This window comes from Rhinolophus sinicus, chromosome 3, assembly GCF_057876585.1.
Source record: "Rhinolophus sinicus isolate RSI-liver-muscle chromosome 3, RSI-T2T, whole genome shotgun sequence".
Classification (NCBI taxonomy): domain Eukaryota; kingdom Metazoa; phylum Chordata; class Mammalia; order Chiroptera; family Rhinolophidae; genus Rhinolophus; species Rhinolophus sinicus.
In genome coordinates, this window is record NC_142503.1 from 193,873,175 (window position 1) to 193,890,701 (window position 17,527).

The following is a 17,527-nucleotide window of genomic DNA, read 5'->3' on the forward strand; positions in this document are numbered from 1 at the left end:
TGAAATACTTCCTACGTTTTAAAGACTTTAAACAATCCAAATTATTTTGTTAAGTTTAATGCCCCCATCGTGGTCCCCAACCCCTACAAAGAAAAGTTCAGGGCTGACCTGAAATTACCGACGCTAAAGAGGCATCAATTTGTACAATGATAATTTTGAGATCACCCCACTACATTCTTCCTCCCACCCTAGTCCTTCCTGGTTAACTCCCAACCACTACAAAAGTGTCTTCTGTACTATGCAGCCTGTTCTGACACCGATAAAGACTAACTGGGACTTTACGCAAACAGAATCAGTTGGAAAGGTCCACGGGAGACGCCAGGGCTTATGCAAGTTCTCGCACTCTATGTAATCATGAGAACCCTACACACGAGAACCCTATGGAAAAACTCTATGTACATAATAGAGCTCTGAGGTTCTACCTTCCCCTTCCTTCTTCTTCCTTTTCCTTCTATAAATACCCCTCCATCTTGGTGCGCAGGCCAGAGTGTGCACGTGGCTTGCCGTGTCCACAACAACTGGGTTGCAACCCTTTCGTTTCCCTGAATAAATCCTTCTTAGTGAGGAAACACCTAGTCGAGAACACTAACCTTGAAAACATTTCAACAACAATTTAAAGCTCTAATGTTTCAGGTACAACCGGGAAAATCCAAAGGCTTAAGTAATACTTCTCATCATTTTTTCATTGTAGAAACTATTTTCTTAGTTTAAAATCCAGATAAAACTCTATCCAATGACAACTAATAAATGTAGAAGGAATGACAGAAAGAAAATCACTATTTTTAACCATCACATTAGTAAAACTGAGGCAAGACGCATTAAATGGATGCTAACACTATTGGGTGAAGGTTACAAAAAAATATTTACATCGTCTCAAAGTATCGCTGCAAAGACTACCTACTATTTCAAATGAAAATTACAATTTTTCACTGGAAAAACATGAGAGATACCACTTTACCCTAACTCAAGTGATAAAGTTAACATCACCAATAGAGACAAACTGACATGTATCTCCTAACGTGAACTGAGAAATATCACTTATGCAGTTTTCCCGACGAAAGTGCAAAACCTGAATCTAATCATGGGAAAACGTGAAACCCAAATCTGAGATTCACTTTACAAAACAACTGGCTTGTGCTCTTCAAAAATGTCAGCATCATAAAAGATAAACACTGAGAAACGATTGTAAACTATAGGCAGAAAGAATAGGGCCGTGGGGACAGAGGGAGGAGGAAGGGAAGGGGGAGGCGCGGGGAGACAAAGGAGGGAGGAAATGAGGTCACGCTTAAGAAAAGTTCAGTTACCAGAATGGCCAGAACCAGATTTCAGTGGCCGAGAGCAGATCCAGGATGCCGTCTTGCCCCTCAAGGTGAACTTCAGCTAATTATAATGGATTATAATACCGTGTTTCCCCAAAAATAAGACCTAGCCGGACAATCAGCTCTAACGCATCTTTTGGAGCAAAAATTAATGTAAGATCCGGTCTTATTTTACTATAAGACCCAGTATAATATAATATAATATAATATAATATAATATAATATAATATAATATAATACTGGGTCTTATATTAATTTTTGCTCCACAAGACGCATTAGAGCTGATTGTCCGGCTAGGTCTTATTTTGGGGGAAACACGGTATTATTAGCATTGTGGTTTAGCAAAATCTCCACCCCCTGTACCATGACAGTTCCGACCAAAGCCAAATAAAGAACAAGAGAATCCTACCTCCCAACAGGAAGGAAAGGTCAACAAAGATGCAGCTGGGAACGCCCGTAACACCACCCCTAAATCTTGACTATTTCCTGCCCTCATCTTGGAAATAATAAATTCCTAGGCTTCTCTGTTCTCCGGGGCAGGTGCTCTTCTCCCGCCCGGCCGCTCCCACCACCTTGGGAGTGCACTGTCCTCCTTCTTTCAGTGACTTCACGGCCACTTGCCTTATGTGGTGCATCCTTGAATTCTTTCTGGCAGGGACACCAAGAACCTACTTTCCCGCAACACTATCAGATTAAAAGAGCAAAGAGACAACTAACTGCAACGCACATTCCTGGACTGACTCTTGTATTAGGGAAGGAAAATGGCAATAAAAGACACTGGCATGAAGAGGGATCAGGATACGCCACCTCCCACTATGTCACTTTGGCATAAGGATTATTTTGAGCTGAAGGCAATACAGAAACAGTGGACACAGGAGGAATCCTCCGCCCTCTCCCTTTCTGCCTAAAAGCAGGCCATGAATTTCCCTTTGCGAAAGTGCTCCCCTCCCACCCCCCAGTACCAGGAAGAGGAGACGACGCCCATCACTGGACACCCCATGGCCAAAACTCTATTAATGCTGAGATATAATATTTGGCTATCAGCAGAAGACAGAAAAGCAGAACTTAGCCAAACAAACCTAACCAAAACAACCCCTACCTTCCATTAGTTTCCCTCCAAGGTTTACCTGCCACAACTGACCACCCCTACAAGTCCAGACTGCTTTTCCTTTGTCTGGTCACTTTTCCACAATTTATCACCCTGTATTAAAATGGGATTTGAGCTCTCAAGCTTAACTACTTCTTTGGGTTTTCACTTCTTCTTGTGACTGACCTTTGTGCACGCACAATAACCTTTTCTCTCGGTAATCTGTCTTTTGTAAGCCTAATTCACAGTCCCCATCCACTGACCTAGAGCACAGAGGAAAAGTTTTTCTTGCCTCCCCACAGGAACACTGGTGAAATTTAAATATCATTATCAACGTTAAATTCCCTGAATTTATTAAGTGTATTGTGGTTGTGTACAAGAATGTTCTTGTTCTTAGAAAATATACTTCGAATATTTAGTAGTGAAGAGTATAATGCCTGCAACTTATTCTCAAAATGTTCAGGAAAATAACAATGATATGCAGAGAGAGAAGACAAATGTGCTAAAATGTTAACTATTGGTAAATGTAGGGAATTCTATTCCTCAACTTGTAAGTTTGAAGTATTTTAAAACATAAAGTTAAAAACAAAACTCTATTAAATACTGATATATAGTATTTGGCTATCAGTAGAATACAGAAAAACAGAACTTACCCAATTTTATTTCAGAATAGTATAAAAAGTAATATTTAAGTATAAAAAGGTTTTTAATTCACTTAAAAACCTTTGTTCTACCTCCTACCCCTTAAATTATTCATTCATTTATTCGACAAATGTTTACTGAGCAGATATCCGTAATGCAAATTTGTGCTATGGAGAAAGCGAGAACGGGACCTGAGTACCAGCAGCACTAGTCAGGGAGAGGGAGGCACAGAGCACGGGGGACAGCACGTAGAACAGCATTAACAGACACGAGGCAGGTCAAGTTGAGGAAACTTCCAGCAGCGTGCTGGAGCACTTGTCTACAGAAGGGTGAAACAGTGAAACGTAGATAAGCAGGAGCTAGATCGCACAGGGCCTTATGTATAGCTGTACAGCAGTTTGAACCCAATCCTGTCGGCTTCAAGCCACATGCAGGCCTCTGCTTGTTTATTCTCAGTACATATACCAAGGGTTCTCACCTAATTAACCTCAGTCCAAGAACCGCTAACTCCATATCCAAGGCCCACAGATAGGAACCTCGAAATACAACAAGGAAGAGACTGCCCCTGTTTGCGCGCCGGCAGTCCCTTGCCCCAGGAACCACCCACACACAGACCCCAACCCTGGAAGAACCAATCAGTATGGTCAGTGGCGCCATCAACGCGGATGTGCTATCCTTGCCTGCCCACTACACATTTCCACTTGAGAGATCCACACTTAGTAGCTGCCAAGGACTTCCGGTGTGCAAACAGGGACAGTTCCAGGCAAACCAGTATGAGTAGAGGCAGTGTTTGTAACCAAGAAAAGGAATGTCTTCTCTACAGGAAAGAGGAACATTTGTTACCTGCAAGACCTTGGACTAATGGCCTCGCCTTCTGAGTCTCAGCCTCATTTCTATAACGGGACCTACAAAGCTGTGGGCCCCTGGCTCCTCTTGCTCTCCCCTTACATAATCCACAACACATTCATTTAATTAGCAAGTCAAATATGCAAATCACTAAAAAAATTGATAGGCTGTTGGTGTGGAAAAACAACTGCAGGTATTGGAGGGAGCAGCTCAGACACTGCAAGAGCTTTACAAAACTACACTCTGAGGCCTCAGCTTGAAGGTCAAGGAAGAGTATGTTACTTTCTTACCAAATTTTGGGACTACAAAGAATGGGAAGAGAACCAAAACTACAACTGCAGACTCTCATCTTTCAGAATATTTATACCCTTAAAAAAAAAAAAAAAAAAAAAAAGGAAGGAACCCATAGGACAAAAGTGGCAGCTACATATCCTGCAAGCTAGTATGTTTTTAACATCCTGTACTGCCTGAACGTGAGCAAAGCCACCAGGACGCCCAATGTGTACTTCAGAATTTTCCACATCTGCTTACACCTTATTGCAGAGATTCAAGTCTGGCATCTCTACGGGATCTACTCAGTAAGTGAACTGTCTGAATGGCAAACAGACACCGTTACACTCACAGGATGCAACACTAAAAGTGTAAGTATGAGGTGTGATAAAAAACTATACTGAATGTTTAAATAAAAAAAGTTTATTACAGAAAAGACACATTGCATCTCAAAATACTCCATCTCACTTTAAACACACTTATCCCATCATTCTTGCCACTTTCTGAAGCAGTACTGGAAGTCCTCTTTCGTGAGTGTCTTTAGTTGTGCTGTCGTGGCTGCCTCCTGAATTGATTCAAAACGTTTACCTTTCATTGTCATTTTGATTGGGGAAGAGCCAGAAGTCACACAGTGTCAGATCCGGTGAATAATGTTTTTGTTTAACAAAAATTGTCATACCAGAAGTGATATGTGACACAGAGCCTTTCCTATTGTGATCAAAACATACAGTGAATGCTGCTGCCGAGTGCCACCCAACAGAAAGGCAGGGATCTTCAATACGGGAAGCAGTGCCTCAAACCTGAGTAAGTGTGTGACAAGTTTCAACTTGTTCAGTGCAGTCAGTCGGGTGTGAGCTATGGTTGAGAGGTGTGTTTTAAAGTGTGCCGTAAATCATCCTCCATCATGACAACACTCCATGTCACACATTGCTTCTGGTACAGCAATTTCTGTCAAATAAAAACATTATAGTGTGTCCTCATCCACCTTATTCACCAGATCTGACACTGTGGGACTTCTGGCTCTTCCCCAAAGTCAAAATGACTCAGGACATGGAGGCAGCCACGACAGTGCAACTAAAGACACTCACAAAAGAGGACTTCCAGAGCTGCTTCAGAAAGTGGCAAGAATGATGGCAAAGTGTGTTCAAAGGAAGAAGTATTTTGAGTACGTGTCTTTTACAGTAATAATTTTTTTTTATTTAAACATTCATTGTATTGTTTGATCACACCTTGTATATATTTGCTATTTGCCAGACTCACCCTCTTGCCAAGGACTAACAACAAGCATCAATGTGAGAAAAAAAACAAAGGAGCACTCGTGGGCTCAAAGCATCGTGCAGCTCTAGCTATGAGAAAGATAATGAATTACACCAGCACAGCCAGACGGCTCAAAACCATCAATGGATTCCCTTAGCACTTAGGACAAAAATCCCAAATCTTTACTGTGTATGTCCCTGCATCTCTCTCTCTGACTGGGCTTGTGTAACTCCACCACCTCCCCCCAGTCACAGGCTCTCTCAGAACCGCCACCAAGCTCTTTCCTACCCCACAGCCTCTGCCCATACCATCGCCTGGCTAACTGCTCCTCACCTGCAGGTCTCAGCTCCAGTGTCACTTTTTCAGAAATAGTTTCAGCAAATGACAGTAAATCCGCATATTCGGAACCAACTGGGGTGCCAGGAAGAAGCAGGAACTCTGCATAAATAAACAAATACTGACAATTCTCACCACTGATAGCTGACCCTTAAGTGGAGGCCATATGAATACTGATCGTCCCCCCACCCCAAAATGTTAAGATACTTCTATATTATACTTCACTTATTTTTATTTTTACTATTACTTAGAAACAATCCTTCAAAGACTAACAAAGAATATATTAAATTATAATTCACTAGTTGGATTAATCCAAAGTAAATTTTGGTCAAAGATAAAAAATTTAGCTTCCAATCTAATTACAGATTTTAAATACTTTTGAATATAATTAGTTTTCAGGGAACTAACTTTGTCTACGTAACTCATGCTTCTGCTTAACTTCTAAGAGCATAAAAAACCTAATTTAGCTGGCAATTAACCACTGTTTATTCTTCCATACACCACAACAAAGAGTATTCTTTATATTACTTAATGATCTCTTAGAAAGTTTAATTTTTCCAAATGGAATAAAGTTTTATGTGATTAATTTTAGTATCAATTATTTCTTAGTGGCCATTCAAGGAAATACTTTAGATGAAGTGGACAAATTCCTTGGGGAAAAAACACAATTTACCGAAGTTAACATCTAAAGAAAGAGAATATCTGAAGAAGCCTATAGTTTTTAAAGCAAATGGATTTTTAAGAATTGACTATTAAAAACTCCAAGCCCAGGCAACTTCACTAGTGAATTCTTCTAGCTATTGAAAGGATATCTCCAATCTGAAAAACAAACTCTTCAAAAGGACAGAAATGAGAGAATACTTCTCAGCTCTTTCCATGAGATCAGCATAAACTTGACACCAAAACCTGACAAGGACATTACAGAAAAGTAAAGTTACAGACCTATCTCTCAAACAAAAAATGTAAATATCCTGAACAAAATATTAGCAAACTAAATCCAGAAATATATAAAAAGGAAAATGCATCATGACCAGCTGTGGGTTGTCAAAGGAATGCAAAGATGGCTTAACATTTCAAAAAAAAATCAATTTATTACGACTTAGTATAAAGCTACAATAATTAAGACAGTGTGGGTGCTGGCACAAGAATAGACAATGAAACACAATAAAATATGGAAGCCCATATATCAGGTTAACTAATGGCAAAAAACAATACTGTATAGTACAGGAGGGAAGAGAATGGTCTTCCAAATAAAAGCTAGGCTGAGTATCCAGATGGAAAAAGTAAATCTTGATTCCCACCTCACATCACACACAAAAATCAATGCCAGTTAGATTATAGATCTAAACGTACAAAGTCAAACAATAAAGTTATTAGAACAAAAACATAGGCCAATACTTCCATGTCCTTGGAGTGAGCAGCAATTTCTTAGAAAAAATATAAAAACACTAATCAGAAAGAGAAAAAACTGACAAACTGGACTTCATCAAAATTAGATCTTCTGTTCATTAAATGATCTGATTAAGAGAGTGAAAAGGCAAGCCAGAGTAGGAGACATATAAACTCCTACAAATCAATAAGAAAAACAAGCAACTAGAGAATGGGCAAAAAGGATTTCACAACACAGGACATTAAAATGTTCAATAAACTTCATAAGCAATTAGAGTAATACAAACTAAACCACAACGAGCTATTACCACATGCCCACCAGAATAGCTAAAATGAAGACAACAGACGATATCAAGTGTGGGAGAGAATGTGGAGCTTAGAGAACGTTCATATATTGCCGGGAGAATCGTAAACTGGAAGTATCTGCTGCAGCTGAATATATACATAACTTGTATCCCAAGTACTTCCATTCCTAAGTGTATACCCAACTGAAATATGTACATACTCCCAAAAATATGCACTAGAATGTTCACAACCATAAATTCACAAAAGCCCAATGTCCCCCAACAATGTAATACCCAATACTGACATGTCCATATAAGAGGGCTAGATGATGCAACAAAATGTTAACTGAAAGAAAACCAACACAAAAGCCCACCACAAAATCACGCTGTATGATTTCTACTCTATAAAGTTAAAAATAAGAAAAACTACTTAAGTGGTATGGTGATTACTCTTTCGGGGGTACCTGGGAGGAGGCATTGAGAGGAGCTTATAAAATACTGGGCAGGGTCAAGATGGCAGAGGAGAATATGATACTGAATGTCTATTGAAAAAACAAAATACTGGGCATATTTGCTCCTTGAGTTGGGCACTGGTTACAGGTGTGCGCACTTTGTGTCTCCTTAAGATTTATGCACTTTGCTGTATATGAAGTGAATTTGATTTCATTTAAAGATTATTTTAAAAGAGAAGAAAACAATCCTTAGCATAACGTATAAAAATTCTTCATTTACCATTTACTCCCAGAGTAAGAGGGGAAGGGAGAAATTTTACCTTTTTTGAGCACTTAAATTCCATTATCTGGGGGCAGCCAGTTAGCTCAGTTGGTTAGAACGCGGTGCTCTTAACAACAAGGTTGCCGGTTCGATCCCTGCATGGGCCACTGTGAGCTGCGCCCTCCACAACTAGATTAAAACAACTACTTGACTTGGAGCTGATGGGTCCTGGAAAAACACACTCAAAAAAAAAAAAAAGAAAAGAAAGAATTCATGGGGTGGCCGCTTAGCTCAGTTGGTTAGAGCGTGGTGCTAATAACACCAAGGTTGCCGGTTCAATCCCCACACGGGCCACTGTGAACTGTGCCCTCCTTAAAAAAATTCCATTATCTGGTTTAATATTTTTCTCACAACAACACTAAGTATCAACTCCATTTTATAGAAATTTAAAATAACTTACCCAAAGCCATTTGACTAATAAATGGGAGAGGTGGAATTCTACTTAAAATTTTGTCTGACTTCAAACTTTTATTTCCACAACATGTAATACACTCTGGTCTCAAAGGAGGTATCTATTTACACTGATCTGCCAGTCAAAATAAGCTGCACATCTGGATATGTTCCTTTTGATGTCACCAAGGGGTTGAAAAGAGTGGCCCCAATTCAGATTAACAGCAGCAAAACAGCGGAGTATTTTATTTTCAACTGAATCTCCATCTAAGTAAATATTGCTGTCATTGTAAAGCCTTAGCAACTGAAATGAACTCTGTCCACTGACTTTTCTCTTGGCCTTTCTAGTCTAGGGACATAGGTACTCAATAAATACACAGTAACTAACTATATGTCTCACCATTTTTTCCAGGATTTTTATTCCACTCAGCCAAAGACTTACTGCTTGATACAAACACTACATAATGACTTCTTTCTCTAGTGAAAAGTGCTACTTTAAGAGAGATTATCATAAAGGGGGTTCAGACACAGTGAAATGAACTAGCTAAATTAACAATGGAAACTACAATGTCCTGTGTAACTTTGTCTGCACTCAATACAGACAACACAGGTAAGCATGCTGCCAGAGCATTTGCTGCTGAGGCAAGACACAGATTTCATACATGTTAACATGTATGTATAGGTGTGTGTTATGTGAGTATATGTTTGTGTGCATGCTAAAGAAACTTTAAGAAAATTATTTTCCTATCGTTGGCCAAAGAATGGACCCAACTTATATATGTAAAACAACTTCTGGAATTCCCCTAATGTTCAGAAATGGGAAAAGCTAGAGGTTTATAAAAATTCAGTGTAAAAACAATATTCTCCTTCAGAATTCTCTTCTTATGTCAATGGAAAGGTTTTACAGAAGTATTCAAAAAGGAAAGCACCATTTGGCAATGCCTTACTTCACATATTCTATTGAAGAAGGGTTGCAAACTAAAATCTACATATTATATTATATAAGCAATAAAGAATTACTCCTTTTAAGATACTAATACAGTAGTATGTAGAAATTACAGCTTGCCTTAACTCCAGTTCAATTTACATACCGCAGCATTGAAATGTCTAATTTAGGTTGTCCTAGTACTAGTTCATATATTTTTTATCAACAAAATCCTGTATTTTCCTTAAAACACCCAAAACTGTATTTGGTCAAAGATTAATAAGCCACTTAAATTTATTATACAGAATAAAGATTTAGAAATTGGGTATTTTATTTCTTCTCAGTGTTTAGCTAAACAAGACTGAAAAAGGCTAGGTAATCTCAGTACAGTGTTATACACAAAGTAAAGGCTTTTAAAATTACACTCCGGGTGCCTGCCTGTTAGGCACCTTCCGTCTCACTAATGGTACCAGGCCTCTCAATGGGTTGCTTGAGCGTCATCGTTTTGACTTCAGTTTGTCAGATTCTCAATCCATTAACAAACATTTACCAAGCTGTACCAGATGCAGAGATAGAGGATGAAAGACCCAATTGTCTGAAAGATTCTGTCATCCAGTCAAGGAAAAATCTGCCTTTATCTACTTTTTAAGGCTATTTCCCAGAGTTTTCATCTTACTTTTCCTGCTCAGAACATCTCACAATTCATCATGTACTTTCTTTTGGTCACTATACATACAAACTTGAAGGCACAGCAAATAGCAGTCTCTCTTTTCCACGTCTCCTGTTTAGTTTAGATCCTCAGCTTGAAACGGAGAGGTCCCGGACTGATATGGGTGCTTCAAAGACTACACACTATAAGACAGCCTGAAGGCGTGTAAATCTTCTCATTTTACTAGTGAGAAAATTAAAGCTAAGTCTAGAAAGGCCAAGGTGGCCTTCCCGTAACACCTGGCTAGTTATTTACAAGTGAAACTAAACTAGCACACAGGTTTCCTAACCACTCATTATTTTCCACTGTTCATTCGGTTCCACCAATCACACGGAACTCATGCCTCAACTATCCGGCATTCTGTTGCTGTTCCTTAGTTAAACCTATTTCTTTATATGTGTAGACATAGCCTAAAAATCAAGTATCTATGGATAGCGTTAGGGGGAGTCCCTGTACCTCCTATAATTTTATACAAGATTATGAATATGTACATTTGGGGGGGGGTGTAAGATTCATATCTTTCATCAAATCAGTAGTCTCCAAAAAATAAAAACCACTGGCCCATAGCAAGTGCATCTGACACATAGATAAAAAGTTCAAACTGGTTCAAAATAGAGATTCAAGAATGATGCATTTATTCATGCATAATAGAAGAACAACCTAATGGTATTTGGGGAAAGTTAGCAATATTTAACGCACTATTACACTTGGTATCACTAAAACAGTTGGACCAGTGGATCCAGTATAGAGAGAGAATTCTTGATATAGAAAACTAGTCTATGGACTATTGCTCTCAAAGCCCTCTTTTCTTTTTCGTCTCCCATTATAGATATATTCGACATACATCTCAATAATAATTTGTGAGGAAATAACTGTAATATAATCTAATCACATTGCGACTAGCATAATTTTCTCTAGCATACATATTTAAATTAAAAACATCAGCCAAATTTTATCAAATGGTAGTTATGTGCCAGAATTAGGTTAAGAGCTTAATAAACTATTTTTTTTCTCACAACTTCAAGTGGGTACTATTATGACCCGTTTACCAATGATGAAGCTGAGACTCGAAGGGGCTGCCATACACTCATGTTCCTCAGCTATAAACTGGAGGAATCTGAATATGAACACTGGTCTCTCTGACACCAAATGCTTGTTCTTAAAGATCCCTATGGCGTTATAATAAAATATTCATATTTAATTTTGCAAAGTTGAAAAAGCTTAAAATTCCACTACTTGAAGCTACCCAGGAGTGAAGGCCGTGCAGCAGGATGCCTAAGAGGAGAGGCCATTCAAGTCTTTGGGGCCATGGTGCTCATCTTGCCCTCCTAGGCTGTTGCCAATAAAAGGAAGACAGAAATCCTGGAATCTCAAAAAATCAAAGAAGTCTACTGCCTTTCTTTCCCCCTTCAAAAAGGGTTATTGATCGAACTCCTTAATCAAAGAAGCTTTCTACATCATTTCAAGATCAGTTTTTAAATTGAGATCCTCCTCAAAAAATTTTAATTAAGATCCTCTCTTGATTTGCTGACATATTCAACCTCTCAAAGAATTTCCCATTGTGTTTTTAAAATCCCTACTTTATTGCACACATTGAGCTGTCAACTAAGAAAGAACCACCACAACTCTCAGGGTTAGCCTGCGTCAACAATGAGCCTAAAATACCAGTAACAACACCCCCAATTTTTACAGCCCTTTTCATCTATGAAGCTCTTAACACCTGTCTTGGTCTGCAATGTTTCTAGGCACCTGATCATCTGCCCACTGTATGGAGAACCAGGCGGCAAGATCTGTCCAAAATCAAAACAGTAACGATCTTTTTCAGAGCTTAACATACAAGCAATGTTATTCTCTATAAACCTGTGTTAGCTTCTAAGCACTTCAAAAGTGAATATAAACTAACTTGTGCACTCAACAAATCTGAGCACTCTCTGTACGCCAGGCACTGCTCTATTCTATCCTTACTCTTCTATAAACCTTAACAGTCATTTAATGTCACTACGAGCTTCAAAAATCAAAACACTAAAACCAAAATTTAAGTCTTTCATGTTTCATTTCTAGTAAGTCTTACTGGCATCCTCAGACAATGTTTTCTTGTGGCATCTTTTAGTCACATATTTAGAATGCAGAGAATCTTTACTTATTAAAGGGGAACCAACAACTCATCGACAATTTTAAATAAATAGGAAAGCCATTTTGTACTCAGAACTTATTTTAACAAAGGTCTTCCTACATGACTGAAAATTTCAATTTCATCAGCTAGACCTCAAAAATACAGGTGCCCCTCAAAAGACACAGCTCTGCATATATGCGGATTTTTTTCAATAACCAGTACTGTTTTCTATCTATGGCTGGGAGTCTGTGGATGAAGAGGGCTGACTCTATACATTAATCTACACCATTTTATACAGGGACTTGAGCACCCAAGGATTTTGATATTTGTGGGGGCCCTGGAATGAATCCACCTCGGATAGCAAGGGGCAACCTAAGTTTTGGGGGAGTCAAAAGGTATTAGATTTTTGACTGAGTGGGGGTCAGCGCCCCTTAACCCCCACATTGTTCAAGGGTCAACTGTAATGCTTTCTCTCTGTACTCATCCACTAAGTATATACCACCACCCAAGCAGTCTTACTTTTTAGGCCAACACACATTCCCAAAGACTAGCAGAGAGAATTTAGAAAATCCTAACTATCTATACTGTCCAGAAAAGAGATAATCTGTGAATGAATTGTCATTTGGCATCTGTCAAAAGCCTCAATGAGACAAATGAAATTCCAGGGATGTCATCTGAAAGATAAATTAACTAAACTCTAATAAAGCAAGTCACCAGAACAATGTCCACCTGTTATTAAAGTTTTTCTATTATGCCTGAGGCTTTTATCTGGTTTCTCTACAATGGCATGTGAAAAATGTTTATCATTTGTAAAATGTAAAACATTTTTTCATATATTGTTAATGTCATTTCATGTAAGAATTCAGACAATTACTTATTCTTCAGACAAAAGTCTGCTACTCCTGATTAACCGGTATATTTCCTCCCATTAATCAATGCCTACTATGATTTGTAGTTTCCTCTTTTGCTTTGACTAATAAATTAAAAATAAAAATAAAAAGCTTTATTTACATGCAAATGGCTGAGCTATCCTTGCCCTAAGCTTCTCATTGCATTCCCTCCAGCCCCCTCCCCTCTACCTTTACTATTTGCACTATCCTCTCAAACACCTGTCTATTATTACAAGACCAAGTCAAATCCTTTCTCAAAGACAAATAATAAAACGTATACATCCATTGGGCTTTTAGCATGAGCTAAACTCTTGAATGTCCAAAAAGCAGAACACAAGATAAACAAGACAAATCACTTGGCTCCATTACGATTTACACAAGTTAAACACGGACCTTACCAGTACCTTCCTCCAGCATCCAAAAGAGCACAACACAGCTCTGTGATGGATCCACTGAAGGAATTCAGTTATTTGAATATCCACTTGCCAGACACTGATAGGAACATAAAAATGAGTCAATCCTGGGCCTCAAGGAGATTAAAGTCCTTTATTGACATAGAAGGAACTATTTGTAGGAAAGTGTATATAACTGTCTGAATAGCCCTGAGAAAACTCATATTGCAATAAATTCTGAGTCTAGTGCTCTGACGATCAAGAAACAACCTGACCACTTCTGGCCATGTACCCAAAAGGGAAAGCAGGGACTCAAACAGGTATTTGTACACTTAGGTTCATAGCAGCATTCTTCACAAAGCTAAAAGGTGGAAGCAACCCAGGTGCTCACCTATGAAAGACTGGATAAATAAAATGTGGTTTATACATACACAACGAACTACTATTTAGCCTTTAAAAGGAAGGAAATCCTGACACATGCTACAGCATGAATAAATCCTGAATGAATGACCCCTGAAGATGCTAAGTGAAACATGCCCAGTCCCAAAAGGACCAATATTGTATAATTGCACTTATGTGAGCTTCCAAGAGCAGTCAGATTCACAGAAAGAAAAAGTAGAATGCAGGTTGCCTGGGGCTGGGAGGAGGGCGAAAGGGAAGGCTGTGTTAATGGGCACAGAGTTTCAGTTAAGGAAGATGAAAAAGTTCTGGAGATGGATGATGATGATGGTTGCACAACAATGTGTGTACTTAAGTATCACAAAACTGTACACTTAAAAGTGGTTAAAATAATAAATGTTATGTATATTTTACCACAAAAAAAGGGGAAAAATCTGAACTATTCGGATAGAGATCACCTGAACATTTAAGGTTTCACAATTTCATTCATTCAACAAGTGTTAACTAAGGACTTAACTCAGGTTATACAGGTTTTTCCCCGAAAATCCACTTGGGAACAGCAATGCTACTCAACGAAAAGAGCACACATGCAAGGACTCTGAAATCAAACCATGACAATCCTGGCTCTGCCACTTCTACACCCATAACCTGAGGCAATCATCTCTGAGTCTTAGTTTCCTTGCATGTAAAATAAGGACAATACCTCGGTCACAATGAGGATTAAACGAGAATGTATATAAAAGCACCTGCAACATCTTGGCACATAAGGAGGCACTTCTTATTCATAAATGCTCCCCTTCTCTCCTTTGCCACAAGTAATGACCACAGGATGTTAAAATCACAAGTGAGAGACTGTGCAATATCTACTTTCTCAAATGAAGCAAGCATCTCACATGTCAGACAGTGGCAGGGAATAAGTATCTCAAAGCCATAAAAATCATCCTTCCTAGAAGGTGGCACTACGCTTCCAGCACTACCCACTACATAACACCACAAAATCACTATCAAATGAGATCATGAGCCACATCAAAATAAAACGCCTTCTAAAACCAAGACAATAAACTCAGCAATCGCAAAGCAATCTCACTATGCAATTCATACACGGGGCCACAAGCATTATACAGAAGACAGAACTTAATTAATCTTTATTGACGAGATAGTAGCATAAAAAGTAGAGCAAGCCCTTACTAAAATAATTGCAGGAAAAGAAAGACTTTTCTCCCCAAATTAAATTTAACTAATACATCTTTTCTTAAAATGCCATGAATAAATCTGTAAACCAACGTTACCATTTAAATGCTTATTTCGTGACATATTAAAAGCAATCATTAGTGTTTCTAATCTACAAAGTTTTATAAAATATGGCGGAAGATGAAGTTTTGAAAATAACTGTGTATAGATATGGCATATATTACATATAATATACACGTGCCACAGGTAGCTAGTGTTAAAGACAACACTTGGCAAAATAAACTGATTATTCCAGAACCTAGTTCCTAAAGATATTAGTAATACTAAAGTTCACTAGCAGCCTCATTCAGAATCATGTACCATCATCCATCCTGTAATAAATTATTGGATCTCTTGGTAAGATCGGTTTTTTTATTTAGAAAATGTAATGTTTATACCAATACAGTTCCAATTTAGTTAACCTTTGATTAAAACACATTGAAAATATACCATTTTCCAAGTTACTTAACTCCTTACTTCTGCCTTTTTCCAATCACTGAGTTGCTGCACTTGAAAACTAAGCAACAAGAAGACAACTGAAAATCAGAACTGTAAAAATTCAGAAAATTCAAAGCACCTCAAGAAGCACACACTTTAAAGTACTACTCTTTAATTAGATGAATGTTTTTAAACCGCGCTAGTCATAAGAACACTCAGACGTATACGGATCAGTAACGCGTCCCTTTTAAGCACGACTTTCTTCACAAAAGCACTGACGGAACACTATCGAGCGAGGATTCCCCACTCATCCCTGTTTCTGCAAATCTTCAGGCTGTTAAAGACACTCTACGTGGATTGTTAGCTCTGTATTGCGGGCAAAGCCATTGGGGCAGCTCAGCTTTTCCAGGTAATCTACATAAATCTGATGTGCTGACTTAAAACATACACTGATTTCCCAAAGATTAAAAACCCTTTGCAGGATCCAGACGTTCTGGCACAAAAAGATGGGAAGGGTGGAAAGATGGCCTCGGCCACCCGCCCCCTGGGACCCAGACCTGGTCACCTGCCAATAAACATGAACAATCCTCCCAATCCTCCCCAGGAGGGCCCCGAAGGCTCGCGCTTTCCTGCCAGCACGCGCAGCCCGGCTTCCTCCCCTCCCCGCTCTCTCGAAGGTGCCCACTGAGGCCCCGCGCGGCGGCCCCCACCACCACCGGTCCCCAGGATGCTCCCGAGCCCCCGCTGCAGATCCCGCACCACTCCGTGCGCGTCCCCGGACCTGTCAAAGCCCTGGGGCAGGGCCAAGCGGTGAGGGCGCGCTCCCCGCCGCGTGCGGAGGCGCCCGCGGCCCCATCCTGTGCCGGAGCGCCCGCACAAAGTCCCTCCAAAGCGGCGAATCAGGAGCGGCGCCAGGGTCGGGGGAGGCGCAGAGCCCCGCGGGTGGACGCCGGCCCCGCAGGCCGCGCCGCTCGGGACCTGAAGAGGCCGCGCCATCTGCTCGAGTCGTCTCCCTCCCCCGCCCCCGCGAGCCAGGCCGGAGCGCGGGCCCAGGGCCGGGACGCCCACGCGGGCCCGGGCACCGCGGCGGGCGCGAGGCCGGGCGGAGCCGCTCCCCGCCCCGAACACAAAGCGGCTCCGCGGGAGCCCGCCTCACCTGCAGCACGGGGCGCCGCGGGCCTTCGAGAACCATCGGACCCCGCTCCGACGCGCGCGTCACAGCCCAGGCCTCCCGGTGCTGCCCGGCGCCGCCGCCGCCGCCGCCATTTCCTCCCGCTCGCCGTCGCCTCGTCCCCGCTGTCAGGTTACTCCATTCACCTGGGCCTGGAGCAGCCTGTGCCGCGCCGCGCCTCCGCCTCGACCCCTCCCGCCGGCGCCTGCGGAGACTGCGCAGCGCCCGGCTCGTCCGCAGCCCGCGCACGGCCCGCGGCAACGGCGCACCGCTGCTTGGAGAATCCCACCGGCGCCCGCGCCGCCCCCTCCGCGCCCCCACGCTCCGCTCGTCCCGCACCGGCATGAGAGCGAGCCTGTGATTGGACAGAGTGTGGCGGTGAAAGGTTAATCCCGGCCCCCCAGCCACTCAGGAGCCAGGAGACAGCGGACGCGGCGGCGGAGGCCAAGGCGGCGTTTGCGGCCCAGCTTTTGGCCGGGACCCGGGCGTTCGGCCGCCGCGGCCCTGCGCCTTTGCGACCCGCGTGGGCCTGCGCGCCGGGGTTGCGGACACTCGCTTAACTTGGCAGAACCTCTTGGCTCTTGGAATTCGTCCGCCTCCATTGTGGCCCTTTCTGGCACCCACCGCCCTCTAAACGTGGCCCTGCCCCACAGCTGTAATTGTTCT

General features: G+C 41.2%; 1 protein-coding gene across 11 annotated transcripts in view; it reads right to left on the bottom strand.

Moving 5' to 3' along the window:
• The window catches only part of DICER1 (dicer 1, ribonuclease III), a 72,318-nt gene extending 55,127 nt beyond the window's left edge, over positions 1–17,191 (bottom strand). For 4 of the 11 annotated variants that reach the window (XM_019746178.3, XM_019746157.3, XM_019746195.3 and 1 more), the window contains exons 1-2: positions 16,847–17,160; positions 5,755–5,859 (exon numbers count right to left, since the gene is read on the bottom strand). Coding sequence is in view for 1 of the 11 variants with exons in the window: in XM_019746130.3 (XP_019601689.3) it covers positions 16,847–16,882 (36 nt within the window). In the remaining 10 variants the exon portion in view is untranslated. Of the gene's footprint in view, positions 1–5,754; positions 5,860–16,846 lie in introns of all 11 variants that reach the window. The other 7 variants (XM_019746130.3, XM_019746148.3, XM_019746188.3 and 4 more) reach the window with 4 other exon arrangements.
• Positions 17,192–17,527: the final 336 nt, after the last annotated feature.